The sequence below is a fragment of the Rhinopithecus roxellana genome, chromosome 11 (genome assembly GCF_007565055.1).
Source record: "Rhinopithecus roxellana isolate Shanxi Qingling chromosome 11, ASM756505v1, whole genome shotgun sequence".
Taxonomy (NCBI): domain Eukaryota; kingdom Metazoa; phylum Chordata; class Mammalia; order Primates; family Cercopithecidae; genus Rhinopithecus; species Rhinopithecus roxellana.
The window spans coordinates 52834891-52858992 of NC_044559.1; the positions used below are offsets into that span (position 1 = coordinate 52834891).

General features: G+C 52.5%; 1 protein-coding gene and 1 long non-coding RNA gene across 2 annotated transcripts in view; one reads left to right on the forward strand and one right to left on the reverse strand.

Annotated features, from left to right (window-relative positions):
• CFAP46 (cilia and flagella associated protein 46) overlaps nucleotides 1-24102 on the reverse strand; it is a 118538-nt gene that overhangs the window by 16820 nt on the left and 77616 nt on the right. Inside the window, 10 exon segments of the mRNA XM_010382769.2 lie at nucleotides 558-655; nucleotides 8451-8621; nucleotides 9070-9249; nucleotides 9325-9459; nucleotides 12459-12647; nucleotides 13423-13611; nucleotides 20298-20433; nucleotides 21510-21686; nucleotides 22811-22917; nucleotides 23322-23522. Coding sequence (XP_010381071.2) covers nucleotides 558-655; nucleotides 8451-8621; nucleotides 9070-9249; nucleotides 9325-9459; nucleotides 12459-12647; nucleotides 13423-13611; nucleotides 20298-20433; nucleotides 21510-21686; nucleotides 22811-22917; nucleotides 23322-23522 — 1583 coding nt within the window.
• On the forward strand, nucleotides 20677-22850 carry LOC115900492. Its single transcript, XR_004060172.1, has 2 exons — nucleotides 20677-20800; nucleotides 21596-22850. It is a non-coding gene; the product is annotated as an uncharacterized LOC115900492 (long non-coding RNA).

Here is a 24102-nt window from a genome sequence, read left to right on the forward strand (position 1 = left end):
AAACACACCTCACAGCCCAGCTCCGGTGACCTCAGGGGAGCCCAGTGAGGCCCACTCTGCAGACCATGCACCCCCAGCAGGGCCCTCCCCGTGTGCGCCTCCAGGGGCACAGCTGGGTGTGCATGGCCAGTCAGGACCTGGACTGAGAACAGGCTGGGTCATGCACTGGGTGACTTGTCACAGCCACTGACTTCTGCGGTCACTGCCAGAGGCACCACTGGCTGGCTGCAGGCCAGTGGGAACAGGAGAGGGCAGCCATCCTGCTCTCCACTCCGCTGTCACAGTGACCTTCAGGTCAGGACGCCCAGACCAGACACAAAGGCCTTGTATGAGAGACAGGTCACAGGAGGGGGTGTGCTGCGCCCCTGGACCGCCCCCACCCTGTGTCATTGGTAGCCAGTGTCTGTCTGGCACCTCTCAGGACTGGCTCGGCGTTTCCCGAGTCCCAGGCCTCCCTGGGGTGGGGCTGAGGTGTGGGCAGCCCACCGCTGGGTCTGTGCCTCCCTGAGGCCTCTCAGTGGGCTGGGGGCGACCTCAACAGGAATGAGCCTCTTTACCTGTCCTGTGAGAGGTGCAGAAAGAGGACCCGAAAGGTAGGAGGCATCTCATTCAAGAGGTTAAAATGCTGTTCAGTGACGCAGAGATTTTGCCAAGCCTGTGTGGTGAAAAACAGCTATATCAGGGGACGCATTTAGGACTCAGGGACGTCGCTGTGCTGTCCCCTCATTTCCAGGAGACCTCGCGGCAGAGCCAGGGCGGGGGCTTTGTGCCTTTCCTGCCCCGTGCTGGAGCCTTTGGGGTTCTGGGGGGCCTGCTGGGAGTGACTCAGGGATGGCACCAGGGGGCAGCAGAGGCACGCAAGAGTCACCGGCGGCCCCAAAATGTCATTTCTCTCCGGTTGTTAATGTTTAGAAACCTGATTTGCATGACGCGAAGTGCATGTTCACCAAACCCAAAATAACAAATGGAAAATTCTCCAGCGCCGCCTCCGTGAGTGGTGCCTTTCCTTCCATCTTTCCTCCTGTGTCCTCCACACCACACATGGAGACATACATGTACAGACACATGGATGCAATGCAGACACACGCGTGCACAGACGCACACTCACACAGACAGGCATGGACACACACAGACGCAAGTGGACACGTACCTAGACACACAGACATGTACGGACACACATAGATGCAAGTGTACACGGACACACGCAGACAGGCACGGACACACACACGTACACAGTGCAGACTCAGAGCTGTGCCCCCACGCACCCCTGGGGAAGGCCCTCTCTTCCTGGCCTTAGGCCCCAGGGATGCCAGTCGGCTGTGGTCAGGTGGTACAGGTGGCGTCTCTAGCCCATCCCCTCCTGTGGACTATGAGTCTGTCTAATACCAGACCTGGCACGCAGTTCAGGCTCCTCACCACCAGCAGCAGGCGGCCACCACAGCCCCTGAGGGCCAGCCAGAGGGCTCCTGGAGGCCTGGCCTCTCCGCAAGGGCAGCCCTCCCTCTGTCGAGCTGTGAGGCTTGTGGTTCTGAGTCATAGCTTCAAGTTTGCACAAACAAAGCAGTGTTTATAAAACTTATTATCAAAGTAGAATAGACAGAAAGTGGTGTAAAAGCCCATGCGTGAAAAGCTTGATGGACTTTTGCAGTGGGCACACCGTGTGGCCAGGCAAAGAGACAGGACATTGCTGGCCAGTGGCCCTCTGCCCCGCAAGGAACCACAACAGATTCTAACAGCTCAGGCGGGCTTTTCTGCCCGGCCTCTGGCTTGCGCTGTGGGCTTCACCCAGGTGGAGCGTGGGGCTGACCCTCCTCGCTGCAGACACCGCAGCTGGGAACGCGCCACAGCTTCTTCACAGCTTCTTCATCGCTTCTGTGGCCGAGGGCATCTGGGTGGCTTCCTGTCGTTGGGGGTCATGAGCGATGCTGCCCTCGGGGGACCCCAGCGAAACATTTCTACCAGGCGCGGAGTCAGGTGTGGACGCACAGCGTCAGCTACAGCGATTCCGCCAGAACTCTGCCCAGGGGCTGCTGCGCCCAGGGACTGCTGCGCCAAGGGGCGGACATGAGGCCCAGGGAGCCTCAGCTGCCCCCATCCCCGTCTCATCTCCACTGGCCATGTCCTCCTTGTCCATGGGAGCCTTTCTGGTTGGTGTCTGGTTATCTGCGTCCGGCTTCAGTTTTGCATTTCCCTGACTAATGAACTTGCGCACCATTAAAATCATTTATTGGCCACACGAATCCTACTTTTGTGAGAGTTCAACCTCATGCCATCTTCTATCAGTGTCTCCTTTTCTTATTTAAAAGGGACCCACACCCTCCCCCACACGGGACGCACGTGTGTCAGGCAACCTAGTGTCAAGGTCTTCTCATTCTCTGGCTGCCCCTCGACTTTCAGCAGGGCATTTTTGATGAACAGAACTTCTGAATTTTAGCCCGCAGTCTGATTTGTCATTTTTCCCCTGTACGGCTCCTACCCTGTGTCTCCCGTAGCCACAGGGCAGTGGCGCAGCCCCAGGTCCCCACAAGAGACACAGCCCTGGGCCACCTGCCAGGCCATCTCTGTGGAAAACTACATTGCTAATAGCTCAGGGGAACTAGGCTAAGACCTCACCAGGAGGAGGAAGAGGCTCCGAGAACCCTTGGCCACAGAGAACTGGTGGCTTCACAGCGCGGAGCCTCTCGACCCACACTCAGGAACAGCACCTGAGTTCTTCAGTCTCTTGGTTCTGTATTTTCTTTTCAGTCTTTCTGCATTTTCTTTCTTTTTCTGGTCATATTGTACTACATTCAATACAAGCGCTGATCAGGCGCACGTTTCCACTCTTGCAGAAAACTTTTCAATGTTGTACCATTAAACATGATGCATACTAGGGCTGTAGCGATATTCTTTATTAGATTAGGGACATTTGCTTCTGTCTTAATTTTAAAAATCATGAGTGGATGTTGGATTATGAAAGATACCTTTTTTGCACCTGTCAAGGCGATCTTACGATTTGTCTCCTTTTCCTTCTGTTTCCTTCTGCTCAATGATATTGAACCACATGGAACACAACCACTTGGCACCGACGTGCGCCCTTTATGACTGCTGGATTTTATTTGCTGTATTTTGTTAGGATTTTTGTGTAATAGTGATGAGAGTTTTCTATTTGCTGTATTTTGTTAGGATTTTTGTGTAATATTGATGAGTTTTTTATTTGCTGTATTTTGTTAGGATTTTTGTGTAATAGTGATGAGAGAGCTTTTCCCTTCTTGTAATGTCCCTGCTAAGTTTCCAGTGTCAATGTTCGTCTGGCCTCTTAGTAAAAGAGGAAGTTTTTTGCTTTATTTCTATGAGTTTTCAAAGTGGTTATTTCTTCTTTCAGTTTTTGGAAGAATTTACTGGTGAAGCCAGTGGGGTCTGGGTTTTCTTTGTAGCAACATTTTAAATAAAAGATTTGATTTCTTTAACAGACATTGAATCATTTGGATTTTCTACGCTTCTGTCGGCTTTGGTGAGCTGTGCTGTTTTGAGGAGCTGGTCCGTTTGGGTCCACTGTCGTCTGTATTGGAGTAAGGCTGTAAAGAACATTCTGTGTGAACTCTCAACACCTGCATCATCTCAGTGATGGGTCTTTTTCTTACTCACATTGGAAACTCGCCTTTTCCCTTTTTTTCTTGAGCAGGGATTTCTCCATTTCATTGTCTTCTCGTTGGAGCCAACTTGTGCCTTGGATTTCCTTTGCTGGTTTTGACTTCGCTGTTTCTGATGCTGTATTGATTTGTCCTCTTTCATTTTTCTTAGATGTAATTTATTGTTGTCCAGCTTCTTGAAATCAAAGCTTAAATTAAGGTTTTTTTCTGGCTTTCTTCTTGTATTCAAGGCTGTATTTTTCCTGTAACCCATTTGAGCTAAGTCGCGTAAATTTTTATTTGTAGTATTTCCATTCTCTTAAGTCAGTTTAAAGTGTTTTCTGAATTCCGCTGTGACTTCTTCTTTGATTAATTTGATCATCGTAAGTAACTGTTTAATTTCAAGGCGCCTGTGTTTCTCACAGGTCCATTTTTGTTACTGATTTCCCACTTTACGTCACCGTGGTTGGAAAACACACTCTGAGTGACCTCGGTACTGGGGATCTCTGCTGTGGCTGTGTGCGGCCCAGCACTGGTCGCTTTTAGCCACGTCTGGTGAGGGCCTTCTCGCAGGTGGGGATGCCACAGAGTCCGGGGCGGTACGGGGCATCCCATGGCGAGGGGCTGAGTGTGCCAGCTCAGGTCTCTCCTCTTCTTCTTATAAAGCCACCAGTCCCGCTCCCAGGATAACCCCTGAATCTAAAATCATTAATTAGATTGACCCATTCATGAGTTTTGGAGGGAACATTCAAACCTTAGCATTCTGCCCCCAAGACTCATGTCCTTATCATGTACAAATACATTCCTACAAACCCCATGCTCCCAAAGTCTTAACTTGTTCCAGCAGCAACTCAAAAGTCAGAGTCTTATCTACGAGCCTGTGAAATCAAAACAAGTTCTCTACTTCCGACATACAGCAGTGCAACCAGCTGAGATGTTCCCACTTGAAAACAGGGGAATAGGCAAAAAGAGAGGAGTGGAGGCTCCAAGCAAGCCCTGACCCTACAGGGCTGACATGACCCTAAATTCAGGGAATGGGCTCTTCCAACAGCACCTGCTACCTCTGGACACACGGGCTGGGGGTTGGGCCCCCCCGACGGCTTTGCTGGGTGCAGCCCACATGGCTGCTCTTTCAGGTTGGAGTCTGGTGCCTGAAGTTTCCCGAGCTGCCAGTGACTTCACAGCTCTGGGGTCCTGGTGGGGTCCTGTTCCCGTGGCTGCACTAGGCTTTGTTCTGGTGGGGCTGTCTGTGATGGCTCCATCCCTGGGACGAGTCTCTGCCCGGGCCCCCAGACTTTCAATGGCATCCTTTGAAATCTGGATGGAGGCTGCCAAGTCTCCATCTTGCTCTCTGCAAGCTTGCGGAATCAGTGCCACGTGGCCGTGGCCAATGCTATGGCCACATCTTGAGTTGTGGGTCTATCTGCGCTGGAGCTGCACTGGAATTTAGGGAGCACAGTCTTCAGCAGGCCCTGGGCAGGGAGCCAGTGGAGGGCACCTCTGGCCCATCCACCGGAACAGTTCTGCCCTCCATGGCCTCCAGGCTTGCAGCGGGAGGCAGCCTTGAAGAACAGCACCCAGCCCCTTCTCTCTGTACTGACTTTTGGTTAACGGTCTAGAGCCTTGGCTCCTCTCCTGGGCACACCTTTCACTCTTTACGTGGCCAGGCTAAGAGCTTCCAGATCCTTCCACTCGCTTTTCTTTTGATGATAAATTCCATCTCCGAGCTATTTTTTCCCTTTTGCAGCTCAGGGTAGTGGCTGGAAGTAGCCACGCAGCAGCCTAATTCTTTGCTGCTTGGATATTTATTCTACCAGATACCCTTGTTCACCACTCTCAAGTTCAGCCTTTGACAAAGCTGTTCCACATGGACAGTTCAGCCAAGGCCTTTGCTAATTTATGACGAGGCTGGCCTTTATTCTAGGTTTTAATACCTTGCTCCAAAGTTCCATCTGAAATCTCATGAGAATGGCCTTTCCGGTCCATGTTTCTATCAGCGTCCTGGTCACGGCCACTTAACGGATCTCTGAAGAGTTCCCAACTTTCCCCTGTCATCTTATCTTCCAGGCAGGCCCTCACCGGAATCACCCTCAATGATCCATTTACAGACATACTGGGTTTTAAAAAGCCTTCTCCTCCAAATGCTTTCAGCCTCTGCTTATTACTCAGTTCCAAAGCTGCTTCCATATGTTCAAGTATTCATTATTATCAACCACCCCACTCCTGGTACCAATTTTCTTAGTCCAATTCCAGTTGTTTATAACAGAGTATCTGAAACGGAATAATTTATAAAGAAAAGGAGACATTTCTTACAATTCTGGAGGCTGAGAAGTCCAAGGTCAAAGGGCCGCATCTGGTGAGGACCTTCTTGCAGGTGGGGTCTCTGCAGAGTCCCCAGGTGGCCCAGGATGCCACACAGTGAGGGGCCGTGTTAGCCCAGGTCTTTTCCTCTTCTCGTGAAGACATCAGCCCACTCCCGTGATAACCATAATCCATTAACTTATTAGTCAACACACGGGTCGATCCATTCATGAACCCTCATGACCCAGTTACCTCACACAGGCCCTGCCTCTCAACACTGCCACCGTGGGCATTGTTTCAGCACAAGGTTCAAGGGGGACACACGTTCAGATCACAGCACCCTTGCGTTGTCTTTTCCAGTTTCCCCTCAGATGGGGTCTTTTCTTCACTCCGTTTCTCAGTCACAGATTCAACCTTGGGCTGCGTTCACTTTTCCCCGAAACCCCCAAATTGAGCCCTTCATTTAGGAGGGCACATATGGGATGCTGCGGGGGACACGATGTCCTGGAGGCTGCATCCTCTCCAGGCATCACGAGACCACAGCTGATTTCACTGCCTTCCAGAAGCTTCCAGGGGAACAACCCTAAGGCCCAGGACCTGGTGGGCGTTCCCAGGGTGCCGTGGGGCTGCTCCCAGCTGCAGCGCAATGACTCTCCCCTCCTGGCTCCAGGCTTGCTCCTTCTCCTCCTCGCAGAGCTTCTGTTGACACCAGTCCCAGCCAATTTCCGAATTGCCCAGTGGCCCCCGGGATGGAGAGTGGGGGTTGACTCACTGCAGCAGATGCTCTTAGTGCAAAAATTTTAGTTTAGCAAGTTCTCATTGCTTCCATGGCTGATAACTTTAAAAATATGAGGCTCCACCATTCACTGGCCTTTCCCGAGGATGCTCCAGTGGGCCTGCTGTGGCCTATGACATTCCCCAGCCGGACTGCAATGAGTCTGTGCCTGGCTGAGAGTCGGTGCAGCTTTTCCGTGAGAATTCCTGAAACAGCAGGGCCTGAGGGGTGGTGACCCCCATCGTGGTGACTGATGGCTTCCACATGCCAAGCCCCAGGCCAGCTCCTGGCCCTGCACTCAGTCCTGCAGACACACTGGTGTCCTTGGTCCCCAAAGCTCCTATGGGGTGAGCTCTGCCTGGTCTGCAGCCATAGGGGAGGGAGAGCCATGACTCCCATGCCAAACTTACCCACAGCAGGTGCTCTGGTGCCAGCCTGGCTGCTCACTCCTCACCTGTCCAGTAAGTGCTGCCTGGGGCAGCCCATTTTTTTTGAGATGGGATCTCACTATGTTGGTCAGACTGGGCGTCAGTGGCTATTCACAGGCACTATCATGGTTCACTGCAGCCTCAAACTCCTGGGCTCAAGTGATTCTCCCGCCTCAGCCTCCTGAGTAGCTGGGACTATAGGTGCGTGCCCCCATGCCCAGTTTAGACCACAGGCATGCACCCCTGCACCCAGCTTAGACCACAAGTGCCACCCACATGCCCCGCTTGGACCACAGGCACCCCCCCGCATGCCCAGCTTAGACCACAGGTGCTCCCAACGCCCGGCTTAGCCCATTTTCATTCCTGCTTGCCATGCACACCCTCCTGGACCTAGCTCAGCTCCGGTAGGGCCATGTGCATCAGCATCTTCCTCCAGACGCAGGGCCAGCCTGTGCCACCTTCTCCTGTCCTCGGGCCTGGGCTGGGCCTGCAGGCCTCTTACCTCCGCCCTCCATCCTCTCAGCTTCAGAAGGACGACAGCTTTCCAGGTTTCAACCTCTGGGTTGAGTCACTGGTTCTCACCCGGGGCCATGTTGTTCCCACTGGCGATGTCTGCAGACATCTCTGGATGTCACAATGGCAGGGGTGCTCCTGCCACCCAGTGGCGGATGCTGCCCCCATCCCACCCTCACCAGCAAAGCACTGTCTGCCAAACAGCCCTGGACAAGGGGATATTTGGTCAGGTCCACCCCAGCGAGAGGACCAGGGAAGCAGCCACGCAGCCGAAGGAGGGAGGGGCCCCATCAGGCCACACTTGTCTGTTTCCCACAATTCAAGAAATGTCGTCAAGTCTTTTTTCTTTAAACACTGCCATTCGGACCTGCTAATCCAAATAAAAGGTGCCATTAGCTATCCCGCTCTACAAAAATGTTTCTCAAGATTAAACCCTCAGACCTGACCAAGGTGTAAAATATTTCCTTAAACAGAGGCAGGGAACATGCAGCTCCGATCCACATGAGGCCCTCGGGGCACTGCTGGCCCATCTGCTGGTCAGCTCTTGGCTGCAGGCCTGGCTGAGCGTTTGTCGTTGTGACCTCGCCAACCTCACCGCACCCACCAGGTGGGCCGTTACTACCCCAAGGGCCAGGAGGACACTGAGGCTTGGAGAGGCCGGGCGACCCAGGCGCACATGGTTGGGGGCACAGGGAGGGATGGCTCACGAGCTGGAGGGTAAGCAAGGCTACCCTCGCTCAGGCATGGGACTGTGCGGCTGTGGCGTCTGTCCACAGAGCTCCAGAGCCGGGGGCAGGTTCAGCGGCATCCCTGCCTGTTTACCTTGGACACGGCAGCCAGCCTCTGCTCCACACTGGCACCCAGGCTGGTGGTGGTCCTATCTTGGCACCGGAGCTGGTGCTGTAGCTGCAGCAGGGCTGCCAGCTGTGAGCTGCTGGTGTTGGCTGTGGCTGCAAGCAGGACATCCCTCATTGTCTCTGAGGCTGAGCAGCTCTGAAAGGGAGCAGAGGAGGTATGCCAGGGGCCCAAGGCCTGGACGAGGAGGCCTTGCACCCTGCGGAGGGCGTGCAGTGGCTGCAGCCTGGGAGCAGGAATGGGCTCCCCTGGGATGCTGGCTCCTCCTGGCACCTGGAGAGTTGCGTGAGGCCACGCTTGTTCCCTCTGTGGGACCTCTGTGAGGTCTGCACGGACAGGGCCCTGCTGGCCTGTGACTGCCGGGTCTCCATGTCTGCCTGATGCAGGGGTTCGGGGATAAGCACACGAATGCGTGTTCTCTCTGAGCCACAAGTTTACGTGGTCGGCAGGCTCCCACTGCTTGAGGACCCCGGCCTGCGGCCTGCTTCTCTAACGGAGTTCCCCCAAGGCGAGGGCCCCAGCTGAAGCCCAGGGTCCTCCCTCCTCTGTGAAGGCCTGGCTGGAGGTGCGTGGGGCAAAGACACACCTGAGACAGAGCCAGGAACTGGCAGGTAGTTGCAGGGTCCAGGGTGCCAACGCATTCCACCATCTCCAGGCTGGCGGCTGCTGCGACATCCAGGAGGCCACTGCCAAGGGCCACCTGTAGGCACTGCAGCAGCACCTCTGATGCCTGAGCCAGGTACTGCTGGGCCAGAACCATCCTCCTCTGTGGGGCACAAGGCTCGGGCTCAGGCCGGGCTCTGGGCAAAGGCCACACAAGGCTTGGGAGAGGCAGCCGCACCTTCAGGTCCTCGCCTCTCCTGCTGTGCTCCTCTGGGGCTGCCCTGGAGGCTGACGGGTCCCTGCTGGACTTTGTGGCACCCTCTTCCTCTACCTCCAGCTCCAGAGACTTGAGGCCGCTCAGCTTGGCGCCCACCTGTGAGACACACAGCAGATTGGCTGGCACTTCTGGGTTCCTGCTTGGTCAACGTGGGGAGGGCCCACCCAGGGAGGCTGGGCTGGTCGGGCTCCTCAGTAGGGTCCCTGGGTGGGGGGCACTGCAGGCTGCAGCGTGGCCTCTCACTGTCCCTAACCCTCCACCCCTGAGTTGATGCAGGGTGGCCCTGAACCACGAGCCTGGGCGAGGGGACGTTGCAGCCAGGGTGAGAACGCAGCCCCCCCAAGGAAGCCGGCCTGAGTCACATGGGCCTGGAATCCAACACATTCTCGGGGGCTCCCGTTCCTGTCCTTTGGAAACACCTTTCCTGGAACCAGCCGGCACCGAGGCCGAGGCATCCACCGGCCCTCAGGGGCCCCTGGTCTGGCCAGGACACAAGCCCCAACCTGGGCATAGGAAGCCCAGGCAGCCCCTGAAGAACCTGGGTTGAGAGGGAGCCCCCTGGGTTTTCAGGTCACGAGGTGTGGCAGTGCCAAATCTGTATATGTACCCATTGATTAGGCGTCAAAACAAAGAAAACATTGATAGAAATGGAGTGATGGAGAAGCCCTCGGTTCTAGTAGGCTGCTTGAATGCAGGTGAAAACCAGTGAGCACGCCAGAGGCAGTGCAGCCGTGACCACCTGACCTGCACACGGCCTGGCCCCTTTCACATCAGAACACGCCGTTCAGGCACGTGCAGGACATTTACCAAAACCGAGCAGGGCTGGGCCACGTGCAGCCACTGCAGAGTCCCCCAGACCGAGACCACTCAGGGTGTGTTTTCAACCACAACAACATTCAAGTGGAAGTCAGTCACGGAAATAGACCCGTGAGAAACACAGTCACCTTGAAATTAAACCAGATACAATCATCAAGTCAATCAAAGAAGAAATTGCAATGGAATTTATAAAATGGACTTAGAGAATGAAAATACTGAGGGAGGAGAAAAGGAAAAGTCAGTGAGGCCGACAGCCAAGGCTGGCCTTGGAGAAACAGCCTGAAATGTCACCGCCACAGCAGAGAGAGCTACCGGGCAAAACCAAACTGCAGCGCACCGGTGAGCGGGAGGGCCAGCAAGCCCTCATTCTCCAGATCATCAGCCGGCTCCGGGAAATGTTTCCTCCCCTTTCCAGACATGAACACGGTGGGCTCCGAGGGAGCCTGCGTGGGTTGTGGGAGGGGTGGGGGCTTATCCAACGCACCCACAGCTGCACAAACAAGAGAGGCTGCGCTTTGTGCTCCCTGAAGACACGCCCGCAGCGGCACAGATAAGGAAGCCACAAAGCCACAAGAACAGCAAAAGAGACAAGCGCACTTTCTTATCAAAGCGTTGGGATTCAACTGTGAAAACGGCAACCCACGGGGCCCCCCTCCGCCGCAGAGAGCTTTCTCCTTTCACTTACTAAACTTTCGCTGCAACCTCCCTGTGTCCACGCCCCTTAATTTTCTGGGTTGTGAGACAATGAACAACGAGCTCAGACAACACCTTAGACAATGTGACCAGCAACCCTAGTCCGTGTCAATCCTACGTATCAAAATCTGGGAGACTAAAATGGGGGTTAGAGGAAAACTACAGCCTTGAATACAAGAAAAAAGCCAGAAAAACCTTGATTTAAGCTTTGATTTCAAGAAGCTGGACAACAACATAAATCACATCTAAGGACAGCAAAAGACAGGCACGTCCGGGCCTGGCCTGTGTGGGGCGGGGGCCGCGGAAGACCCTGTGTGCTCCACACGGGACTTGACGTCTGCTCTGCCCTGGCCCCTCCTCGCTGGGGTGCCATCAGCAGCGTTCACGGATGAGGACGCCAGCGCCCAGGCGGCCATGCCAACCCTCACTGCCGGTCCACGCCCAGCTGCTACCCGAGCCATCAGCAGCGTTCACGGATGAGGACGCCAGCGCCCAGGCGGCCATGCCAACCCTCGCTTCTGGTCCACGCCCAGCTGCTACCCGAGCAGGTCAATGGAGGCTGGTTGCACCGAGAGCCACAACTCCGTCCATTCACTTGAGGTACGTCAAGTCCTGTGCTTGGTCCTGAAGACGCAGGACAGACAACGTCTCAGGGCTGACCCAGGGCTGCACGGCACCTGGTGGGGGAATGGCCCTGGGCGTGGAGCCAGGTACACACAGCGTGGTTGCCCTGGTCCCTGAGGGCGTCTTCCTGAGGAGCTGGTGTGTGGGGACAAGCCCAGGTTCTCCGCTGGGGCAGATGCCTTCCAGGGGAGGAACTGGCCTCTGCGCAGGTGTTTAGGAAGGTGACCTGAGGCTTTCATGGCTTACTGGGGCCGTCACCAGGGTTGTGAGGGAGCAGGTCACTCCTGCAGCTGACTCAGCCCTGCCGGGCAGCCTTGCAGCCTTCTAGGGAACGGTGGGCCCTGGGCTGAGGGTGAAGAAGGTCCCAACTGCCCTTCTCAGAGCCACCTGGGCGCTGAGGCAGCAGTCTCCCTGGGCTGTAGCGGGGAGGGGATGGAGGGGAACCAAGGCTGCCCAGGGCTGGCCCTGCTGTGCTCTGGCATGGGTGCCACGGTGCCCGGTGCTCAGGCCCACCCTAGGCTGCTCCTGCAGCTTCTGAGCTCCCCAGGTCCCTGCTCCAGGCCCGGCCAGAGCTGCTGCTGTGGGAAACACCAGTTGCATTGTTCCGCGCTCGCCAGTGCAGGGCTGGATTGAGGCAGGCTGTGTGCTGGGGTGGGCTCCATGCTGGTGCGGGTCGACCCACATGCCCGCCTACCCTCCCTGCCTGCCTGCTGTCCCTGCCTACTCCACAGACGCTGTGGTTCCCTCCCAGGTCTGTTCCCGAAGGCCTGTGTTTCACCAGCCCCATTTCTTCCCTCACACCTGCTTCCTACATTTTTCTCTCTTCCTGGGGCCACGCCCTTCTGCACGGAGGATGCACAATTCGTCTGCTATCATCAGGGGAGTCCTAAACACTTTGCTTGTGCTTTTAGGCATGGGTGACAGGTGTCGGAGTGACTTGGGATAGAAGCAGGAGCACCTACCGAGGGGCCCTCCTCCCAGTAGCAGGCAGGGCGCACAGGGTCGGCTTGCATGGCCAGCAGGTGGAGGGCCCTCCCGGCCAGGCCCAGGAGCCGGGCGCGGATCTGCACACAGCCCACACTCAGCGGCTGCAGGCTCCCCAGCTGCGCCAGTGCCCCGTGTGCCAGGGTCCGCTTCAGCGTGAACCATTGCTTTGAAAAGACAGACACGTTACAGCTGCCACCCCAAGGGTGGTCGCCCACCCTGCCCAGGGGACCCAGTGAGCCTGCCCCCTGGTGTCCTCTGTGGGTGGGGACACTGGGCAGCTCTGAGAAACACCCCCGCCCCGCAGGGTGCTGCCCACGCAGGGAGGGTCTCCGGGGCTCTGGGGTGGGGTCACAGATGTCTGCTCCTATAACCTTAATTCTGTGCTCACTGACAAATCAATTTTAGGCCTGTCTTTGGTTCACTTATACTTATGTAAATTAATTTGAGTCGTATTTCATGACGTCTAAGAAAACGTAAAATGGAAGAATGTACATTTCCCTCAAAACATTCTACATATTCAACTTTTTTGAATATGTCGTCAACTGGACTCCATTCAACCAAACTGGAGTCCACTTCTATTGAGCTCTTTAATCCACATGTGAATTAATTGTTAATATGAATTAATTAGTCAAAGTCAATTTATGAGTCGGGAAGGGCAGCTGCGGGTCATATAGGACACGCTGCCGCCATGGAACCTGGATTTTATGAGCCAATTCAGTCCCCTCAAATGGTGAGACGACGCCCTTCTTCTGCAAGGCCCGGGAGCTCCCCCTGCTGCAAGCGGTCCCCGCAGGGAGGGCGCTCAGATTCCCCCAGCCCCAGCCGATGGGCACCGCCAGGTGCGCACTGATGGAGACGCCTCTGCCTGGAACGGGGCCCCCTCAGCTGCACTGTGGCCTGGTGCTCCCTCCACAGGGAATCTGCGAGCCCAGCAATTACCAGCCCGACGGAAGTGTAGTCACTGGTGTCCTGCAGATAGTCTGCCAGCAGCTTCTCCAGGGACCCCTGCCCACTCTGCTGCCCGCGGGCCTCCTCCCAGATGAACCGGAGCATGTCCAGAGCCATTTCCACGAGGCTGAGCTTGAGGCGCGCCACCTTCCTCATCAGGGGCGTGCTGACGGTCTGCACCTGAGGGGCCAGGCGTGCATCTGAAGCACGGAAGCTTCTGGTAGGCCTGACTCTACATCCCCACGGCTTGGACGAGGCATAACTGACATAAGAAACTCAAATAAACTGCACAGCTCTACAGGGAAAAACGGACACACTTGGATCACGAATACACCCGTGAAACCATCACCGCCTTCGAGATCACGCAGTAGCCTCACCCCCAAATCTCTCTGCACCCCCCGTGTCCCTCCCGGTCACCTAGCTGCCTGCTGGCACCCTGCATTCATTGGCATTTTCCAGAACGGCACCTACGCGGAAGCGCACAGCGCGCAGCCTTTCTATCCGGTTCATCTCCCCGGGCGAAGTCACCGTGAGACCCCCCGCGCGGCCGCGCGCGCTCCGTCCCTCACAGCCGGGGCAGTGCACCGTGCGGATGGGCCACACTCTGCTTATCTATTCAAATATTCTATTTCCAGTTCTGGGGCTACTATGAACAAAGCGGCTGCGAACACCCACGTGCAAGTGAACACACGGCAGTGGAAAGGCTGGGTCCTGGGTAGGCCTGTGTGTAATTTTTAGGAAACAGCCGAACTGCCTTCTGCAGCAGCTGTGCCACTGGCGCTCAGGGCCCAGGTCTCTCCACACCCTTCCCGACATCTGCTGTGGTTGGTCTTTCACATTGTAGCTGTTTTAATAGGTGGGTGGTGGTTTCTTACGATGGTTACCATTTGCGTGTCCCTAGCTGGCTAATGATAGTATCTTGGCATGTGCTTATTCACCGTCCACATATTTGCTTTGGGGGAAGTGTCAGTTAAAATATTTTGCTCATGTTTTATTGGGTTGTTGTTAACTTTTGAGAGTCTTTATCCATTCTGGACACAATATCTTTATCAGACAGAGGATTTGTAAATGTTTCCTCCCTGTCCCTGGCTTCTTTTCCTTCTCTTCATACTGTCTTTTGAAGAGAGGTCCAAGCTATCAATTTATTACTTTATGGCTCATACTTTAGGTGTCCTAAATAAGAAATTTTTGCCAAACCTGAGGTCACACATCTGTTTTCCTATGTGTTCTTCTAGAAGCTTCATGGGTTTAGCCCTTATATTTAGGTCTACAATCTATTTGGAGTTCATTTTTACACATGGTGTGAGGCATGAAGTAAAGTGGGCTGTTTTGGAGGTGGATAACCCTTTCTTTGGCGAGCCGCCTTTGTGTCTTTGCTGAAGATCACCTTCCTGTGCGTGTGGGGTCCCTGCCTGGATTCCGCTTGGTTCCGCATGTCGACTTTTACACGAGAGCCACACCGTCTGGATTCCCGCACCTCTCTGTACTAGGCCTTAAAATCAGGCGGCGTCAGACCCTCCAATTTCGTTCTTCTTTTTCAAAGCTGTGTTGGCCATGTTAGGTCTTTTGTATTCTCACATGAGTTTTAAAGTCATTTTGTCATTTTCTCCAAAAAAAGCCTGCAGTGATCTTGATCAGGGGTATAGACGATTTAGGGCGAATCAAGAACTTAACAATACTAAGTCCTCTGATCCACAAACATGGTATGTTTCTTCATCTACTTAGGTATTCCCAGCTTTTTCTCAGTTATCTTTTGTAGTTCTCAGAGTACAAGTCTTCACATTTTTGGGACGAATTTCATTTTTAAATGCTGTCATAAAATTTTAAAATGTTTAATATCTGAGTGTTTCCAGCATGTAGAAATATACAACTGATATCTGAATATTGTTCTTATATCCTGCAACCTTACTAAACTCAGTATTAGTAGCTTTATTTTTTGGTGGATTGTATATGACTGTGTATACAGATAATTTTGTTATCTGTGAACAAAAACAGTTTCATTCCTTCCTTTCCAGTCCGGATGCTTTTAATTTCCTTTTTTCCTGCCTGACTGCATAGGCCGGAACTCCCACGTCAACACGGAACACGGGTGAGAAGAGGGCACCTCCTCGTCTTCGTCCTTATCGCAAGGGGCATCAGTCTTTCTCCCATGATTGTGACGTTAGCTCTGGCTTTTTCATAGATGTCCTTCATCAGACTGAGGAAGTTTTCCTCTATTGTTTGCTAGGAGTGTTTACCAGGAATGGGTGTTGAATTTTGTCAAACGCTTTTCCTGCATCCACAAAGATGATCATATGGTTTTATTTGTTAGTTTTGAAAATATATGGTGAAGCAAATTAATTTTTGAATGTTAAACTATTCTTGGGGTAACCTTGGCTTGGTTATGATGTATTATCCTTTTTAAACACTATTGGATTTAATTTGCTCACATTTTGTTTACAAGGAATGCTGGTCAGTAGCTTTTTGTTGTTGTTGTTGCTGTTAATGTCTTTATCTTGTTTTGGTATCAAGGTAATATTTGCATCATAGAAAAGTTGGGACGTATTCTCTGCTTCTCAATTTTCTACAACAATTTGTGTAGAACTGGTATTATTTTTTCTTAGACACTTGGCAGAATTCACTAGTAAAGCCATCTGGGCTTGACATTTTCTTTGTGAGAATGCTTTTAATTACAACTTACAAATTTAAAATCGATACAGCTACTCAGGCTTTCTTTTTGAGTGGGCTTGGGTAGTTCATGCTTTCAAGGAATTTTTCCATTTCATCTAAGTTGGCAAATATATTAGCATAAAGTTGTTTGTGATATGATCCCCTTATTATCCTTTCAATATCTGTAGAATCCACGGAGAAACTGCGTCTCTCATTTCTGATATTGGCAATTTATGTCACCTTTTTTTTTCTGATCCGTCCGACTAGAAGTTTTTCAATTTACCGATCTTTTCAAAGAACTAGCTTTGGTTTCATTACTTTCCCCTTTCATTTTTCCGTTTTCTGTTTCACTGATTGATTGCCCCTCTGACCTTTAATTTTTATTCCTCTGCTTATGTGGGAACTGAGTTTGCTCTCTTCATACTTCTGTAAGTTGCCGGCTGAAGGGACTGATGTGAGTCTTTTTCCGTTTCTCCCACAGGTGTTTAGTGCTGTAAATTTCTATCTCAGTATTGCATTGGCAACATCTTAAACATTTTGATAGATGTTTTTTTAATTCCCTTCAGTTCAAAATACTTTCTCCTTTGATTTCTTCTGTGGCCCACAGTTATTGTGACGTTTGCTGTTTACTTTTCAAATCTTTGGCATTTCGCACATACATAGCTGATTTTTTTGTTTTGTTTTTTGGTTTTTGGGTTTTTTTTGAGAGGGAGTCTTGCTCTGTCGCCCAGGCTGGAGTGCGGTGGCGCAATCTGGGCTCACTGCAAGCTCCGCCTCCCAGGTTCACGCTATTCTCTTGCCTCACCCTCCCGAGTAGCTGGGAATACAGGCGCCCGCCACCTCGCCCGGCTAATTTTTGTATTTTTTTTTAGTAGAGACGGGGTTTCACCGTGTTAGCCAGGCTGGTCTCAATCTCCTGCCCTCGTGATCTGCCCGCCTTGGCCTCCCAAAGTGCTGGGATTACAGGCATGAGCCACCGCACCTGGCCAGCTTTCTGTTTTGTTAAATTGAGGTAAAAGTCACATAGCATAAAATTAACCATTTAAAAATATACAACTCAGGCCGGGCGCGGTGGCTCAAGCCTGTAATCCCAGCACTTTGGGAGGCCGAGACGGGCGGATCACGAGGTCAAGAGATCGAGACCATCCTGGCTAATACGGTGAAACCCTGTCTCTACTTAAAAATACAAAAAACTAGCCGGGCGACGAGGCGGGCGCCTGTAGTCCCAGCTACTCGGGAGGCTGAGGCAGGAGAATGGCGTAAACCCGGGAGGCGGAGCTTGCAGTGCGCTGAGATCCGGCCACTGCACTCCAGCCTGGGTGGCAGAGCAAGACTCCGTCTCAAAAAAAAAAAAAAAAATACAACTCAGTGGCACTTACACATTCACAACATTGTGCCACCATCATCTCTAATTCCACAACATTTTCATCACTCCAAAAGGAAACCCCTCACCCATTAAAAAATCATCCCTCATCCTCCTTGCCCTGTTTTCTATGGATTTATCTATCTTTCTGTTTCTGATTTCTAATTTAGATTGTGGCACCAGTATACATTTTGTATAACTTACATCTTTTAAATTTATTGAGACTTGTTTTATGGTCCAAAATACAGTCCATCTTGAAACATATTCACGTGCACAGAAAAAGCATCTTATTCTCCTGTTGTTGGGTGAACGTTCTAGAAATAGCGTTAGGTCATATTGGTTGGTAGTGTTGTTCAAATCTTCTAGTGATGTGCTGATTTTCTGGCTCTTTGTTCCATTAATACTGAGAGGTACTGAAACCTGACTGCAGGTGTGGGGTTGTCTATTTCTCCATTGCAATTTTGTCAGTTTTTGCTTCATTGACTGCGAAACTCTGTTATTAGGTACAGAAATGTTTGCACTTCTAGCCTCTTGACGGGTTGCGCTGTTTGCACTATAAAATGAGTTTCTTTATCCTTGGTAATACTCTTTTTTCCAAAGTCGGCTTAGTTATTAATATAGCCACTGCAGCTTTCTTTTCATTAGTGTTAGCTGGTATATTTTTTCCATTCTCCTTTTAACCTATTTATGTCTTAATATTTAAAGTGGCTTTCTTGTAGGTAACCCATAGTTGGGTTTTGCTTTTTTATATAATCTGACAAATTCTTTTAACTGAGGGCGTTTTGATTATTTAAATTTCATGTGATTATTCCATGATTAGGTCTAAGGTTATCATCTTGCTGTTTATTTTCTGTTGGTCTCACCTGTCCTTTATTCTTTTTCCTTTTTCTGCTTTCATGGGGGACAAATGAATACTTGTTATGATTTCCATGTATCTCCTTTCTTGGCTCATGCAGCACACATCTGTATTCTGGTACTTCTGGGGCTGTTTTGGTGTGTAGAGAGTACGATGTCACTTCACGCCGAGCATAGAAACCTTGCATCTGTTACTGACCTCCCAATCTTTAGGCTATTGTTGTCAAACATTTCATTTTTACGTGTTATAGACCCCATGCTACATTGTTATTATTGTTTAAGCAGCCAATTATCTTTTAGAGTGATTTTTAGAATAAGAAAAATTGGACACACTTTCCCCTGCAGTGTACGTGTCTGAGGCTCTGCACGCACCTGTGTGGATCCACACTTCCAGTGGGCATGGCTTCCTTCTGCCTGCAGGACTGACTCCAAGAGCTCCTGCAGGGCACAGCCACTGAGGACGCCTTCCTTCAGCTCTCCAGTGTTTGGAGAAACATCTTTCTCTCACCTTCATTAAGAATCGTATTTTCTGGGTATAGAATCCAGGTCGGCAGTGTTTCCTCTTGGCCTTCACAGAGGTCCCTGCACTGGGCTCTCAGCTACACCGCTTCTGTGGGAAGCTGCGCCATTCACCTCTGTCACTCTGCACACAACATGCAGTGCTCTCTGTCTGACGCTCAGATGCTCTTCTTATCACTGGTGTTAAACCATTCGGTTATGGCGTGCCCTGACAGAGTTTCATTCCTCTTCATAGTTCTTGTGCGTGGGATTCATTCAACTTCTTGGATCTGTGGGTTTGTATTTATTTTTATCAAATTTGGAAAATGTTCAGTCATTAGTTATTCAAATTATTCTGCTTATTTTACTTTCTCCTCTTCTCCCAGGATTCCAATTACACCTATATTCATGCACTTAAAACTGTGTGACTTTAATTTTTGTTCTCTTTAATTTCATTTTCTCTTCATTTTTAGAAGTTTCTGTTGCTATGTCTCTAAGTTCTCCAACGTTTTCTCCTGCCATCGTTGTCATTCACTCCACCTGGTGCCTTCTTCATCTCCCGTGTTGTGGTTTTCACCCGGAAAGTTTGGGTTTTGTCTTCCTTTTATATCTTCACCATTTCTACTTAACTTTCTGAACATATAGAATACAGTGATAACTTGTCTTCCAATTATAATATCTGTGCCCACTGATCAATTTGCTTTTGATTGATCAATTATTCTCCCTATTTTGCAGCAATATTTTATTGGTTGCCAGACATTTGGGCTTTGTTTTCCTTTGGGGTCTGGCGGCATTTCTGCATTTCTGTGTGTGTTCTTCAGGCTTGGGCCCTGTTCCCGGACAGTTGTCTTCTCAAAGGAAATAGTTGGGTCCTTTCAGGTCCGCTTTCTAGGGTCTCTCAGGCAGGTCTGGAGTGGGGCTCACTGGCCTAAGGACCCCTGACTGAGGCAAGGCCCTGTGTCTGCTTTGCCCGATGCCCCAGGGATCATGGGGTTTTCCAATCTGGCTGGTGAAGCAGGTGCTGTTCCCACCCTAGAACCCTTTTGGGTGGTTCTTCCCCAGCATGGGGCAGCTTCCTCTCAAGAATGTGCTCATCAGGCCTTGGCAGGACACTCCGGGTCCTCTCCCGAAGGTCTTGGGGTTTTCCCTCTGTGCAGCCCTCCCCTGTTCTCCCCTCCCCGGGGCTCTGCCCCATGAGTGGCAGTGCCTGGCTCTCCGTAGGCTCTCGGCTCCATCCTGTGACTCAGGTCACCAGCAGACTCCCCCGGAGCCGCCGCGGCGAGCTTGGACCTTAGCTCGGGGACCACTGCCTGTCATGGCTGACGTCTCGTGTTCGGAAAGTCTTTGTTTCATACAGTTTGCTTTTTCGTTGTTTCAGATGGGGGGAGCATCTGGTCCATTTCAGCTAGAAGCAGAAGTCAGCTTGTAAGGTAAGTTACAGTGGGGTTTATATCCCGGTGGGAGTGACCCAGTGTACACAGGAACCAGGACACTTGCTTACGCCTTGAAGTGACAATAGGCCCTGGACGCTGTGCAGCCTCCCTTCCTCCTCAACCACGGCGCCCTGGGCCAGGCCATATGCTTCCAAGTAATACGCAGTTTTTTGTTCTTCATCTTTCTCGTTCTGGGCACGTAACCTTTATAAGACATAAGAATGGAATTTGGAACAAAAAATGTTAAAACATTGTTATTATTACTAAATGTTTAATATGTCATTTTCTATCGTTATACTGTATATTTTATTGGTGCTTAAAATGATGTTTTAAAATAGCTAACATGTAAAGACATTCTCGGTATGTCTTAGAGATTTAAGAAGCTGGAATAATGCAGTCTGTAGAGCGTATTATGGTTATGAAATTTGAATCTGCACTTGAAGGAGATTTGCGGAAGCAATTCCACAGCACCAGCTTTACCCAGCGGGCTGGTTTGATCGGCTAACTCAGCTTCCACAAGGACAACGTACGGCATCCACAGTGACAGACACGGCTCAAGTCAGACCTTGTGGTGGGTGACACCTTCCCTCGCACAGGCTTCTGCACACCTGCACTGGGCCCGCCGTGTCGAGACGCTTGTATGTGGACAAGTGGGGGCAGCCCCAGGTTAGGGGCAGGGTGGTGGATGGGGCCAGGGAGGCTTTGCCAGGGCAGGGGTGGCTGGCAGCTGCTGTGGTGGGGACGGCTGGCATCAGGACTGTGTGGGTCCTGCCCTTGGGGGGAGCACCCCCTGAGATGCTGCCTGGGGCCGGGCTACAGAGCCATGCAGAGCGGGGCTGTCTCCTTAGGTCAGGGCCCTGCAAGCAGCTCAGGGCTGTGCTCGGGATGTGCGCGTGTGACCTGGGCCTGGGCACGTGTGTGCAACATGTGTGTGCCTGTGGCTGGTGGGGGTGGGTGGTGCTGTATGTCTGTGCATGTCTGCCAAGGGCTGGAGGTGCAAGGCCCAATGTGGGTGCCCTCGAGGGCGGTGTGGTCAGCCACAGGGCTGGGGCTAGAAGGAGGCCCTGTCAGGGGCAACGGGGCTCCCCCGACGGGGAGGGCTGGGCATGTGATCAGAACGTGTGGGTGAGGCGGCAGCCAGGAGCTTCCCAGTGGAGGGGCCTGTGGACCCCAAGGGGGTGCAGCTGGGGTGAGCCAGGCCCAGAGGGCAGGATGGCACTGGGCGTGTTGTGTGTGGGAGAAGCAGTGACTCCCGTGCAGGGGCGCAGAGGCAGGCTTACCTCTTGATCTTCGCACGCTCTAGTTTTACATCAACACAATTCTCTTTGTAGCCACAGTCGATAAACTTTCTCTCAATTTCCAACAGGCTATCGTCCATCTCTTTCAGCAGCAACGAGCACTCTGTGGCTTCAGTGACCACTGACTGCTGCACAACTCGGACCCGCAGGCTCAGGCACCTGACGGAGGGACGGTTTGGGGTCTGGAGTCAGAAGCCCCAGGGCCGCGTCAGGACTTGCGGCTGGGCTGCTGCTCTTCTCCCCAGCGTTCATCCAGGGATGCTCGAAGAATCGCTTTTGGAGCATTTCTTGAAAATCAACATCATACGGGCCTCATTCTGTGATCGCATGTGACAAAATCAGAAACTAACAAGCCCCACCCCAGGCACTGTATCCAGGTGGAAATTCAAAAACCCTCTCCTACTTGACTCACTAGTGGAACAGAAACCCACATTGAAGCGTTGGGCTGTTCACATGCTGCAGCTGCGGGGCCCAGGGCAAGGTGGGGAGGGAGGCGGAGAGCATAGGAACGAGGCCGCAGCCCGGAGCAGCCACAGCAGGGCCCCGGGCTGCCCTCGCGCAGATGCAGAGAGCTCCACAAAGATGAAGCAGAACATGAGGAAAGCCCGAGTCAGACAGAAATCCGTGTTGCTGGGGTCTGTAAACCAAAGCCAGCTCTTTGAAAAGGTCTGCTGTGTTGGAGCCTGTGATTCTGATTTAGAAGAGATGGCGTCACCAGCCTGGCCAACATGGTGAAACCACATCTCTACTAAAAATACAAAAATTAGCTGGGCGTGGTGGCGCATGCCTGTAATCCCAGCAACTCGGGAGGCTGAGGCAGGAGGATCGTTTGAATCAGGGAGCTGGAAGTTGCAGTGAGCTGAGATTGCACCACTGCACTCCAGCCTGGGCAACAGAGAGACGGCGCCAATAAACGGCAATGAGGGAGGCATGCCTGCAGCGAGAGCTTTGTGAAAGCTGTAAGAACACATGCCCTACAAATTCACATGGACACACCACAGACTTAGAGGAAAAGGGTTCCTAGGCCCTTCCCAAGGCCCTGGAGTTGCCTTTCGAAGCCAAACAGACAGGACACGTGGATGGAAGGTCCACTTCTCAGAGAAAGCCTGAAGCAAGCTCAGGAAACTTCTGGAGCTTTCTGGAGCTGTGCGGAAAGCTGTGGATATGAGGCCATGTGGGCCTCTGAACTTGCACAGGCTGGACGTATGGCACAAAAATCGCAGATGGAAAAGAGGAAACCACAGCTTTCACGCTAATGAACAGTGTTTCTTACAAGGAGTTACCTGGCTTCTAGATCTGTGATCATGAATTCCAATAAAGGCAGTCGGTTTGGTCTTTCTTTCTTGAGGATCTTGAAGGCATTGATGAGCTTCTGAAATATGTGACACACCTGAGGACAGGCGGGGGTGGATACAGGTGTGTCTGAGGACAGGCAGGGATGGATACAGGCCTGAGGACGGGTGGGCGGGGACAGATACAGGCCTGAGGACAGGCGGGGGTGGATATGGGTGTGTCTGAGGACAGGCAGGGATGGATACAGGCCTGAGGACGGGTGGGCGGGGACAGATACAGGCCTGAGGACAGGCGGGGGTGGATATGGGTGTGTCTGAGGACAGGCAGGGATGGATACAGGCCTGAGGACAGGCAGGCGGGGACAGATACAGGCCTGCCTGAGGACGGGTGGGGAGGGATAACGGCGTGTCTGAGGGTGGGCAGGGATGGATCCAGGCATGTCATCAGCGGTCTGCCAGGCAGAGCATCCAACATGCAGCCCCAGGTCCCCGTGCCTCTTACCGTAGCTTCTCTTCCTGAGTGTTCCATGGACAAGAGCGCCTCTGCCAGGGTCAGAGTGGAATTGTACCAGAACTCCTCACTTCCGCCCAGGGGCTGGGCCTGTGCGATCATTTTCTTGGCCTGTCCATAGTTTTTCTCCTTGTTGGCCAACTGTGCGAGGAGGAGCAGGCACTGGGCCTCTGCACAAGGCTCATCCAGCTCCTGAAGGAGAGAGACTCAGACATGTGTGGGTTCCTCTACAGGCGTGTGCAGGCAGGGAGATAGGAGAAGGTAGAGAGAAGGAAGAGGCAGACAGAGAGGCAGAGGCAGACAGAGGCACTGGGTGAGGGGAAGACAGGGCCGCTCACTCTGGCGGCGGACGGGTGGCGCCCACGGCTGCCCTCGCAATCCCTGGCAGGACTTGCTGTCTTGCCTGGCTCCTGCCGCCCTGTGGCTCCTCGAGTGGGAGGCCCACCCTCCCCGCCCTCCCGCACTCCAGAGGCTTCTCTGGAGTCAGCACCGGCTGCAGCGTGCATGACTGTAGCTCATTCCATTTAATTATATTTCAGTGATGAGCTGATGAGCGGGATCGGCGTTCAGTGAGGCGCAGCCCTACTCTGGCTCGTCTTCGGGGGGATCTGTCTCCCCCTGCCTGGGTGGCAGGAAGCTTAGTCCCTGGAGCCTCCTGGGGTTCCTGCTGGCCTCGCCCTAGCCCTGTCTTTTAGAGGCTCCCACTTGGGGCGAAAGGCTTCGGGACAGTCGCACCTGGACACCGATGCTGAGAGCGGCTCAGAGGCTCCCA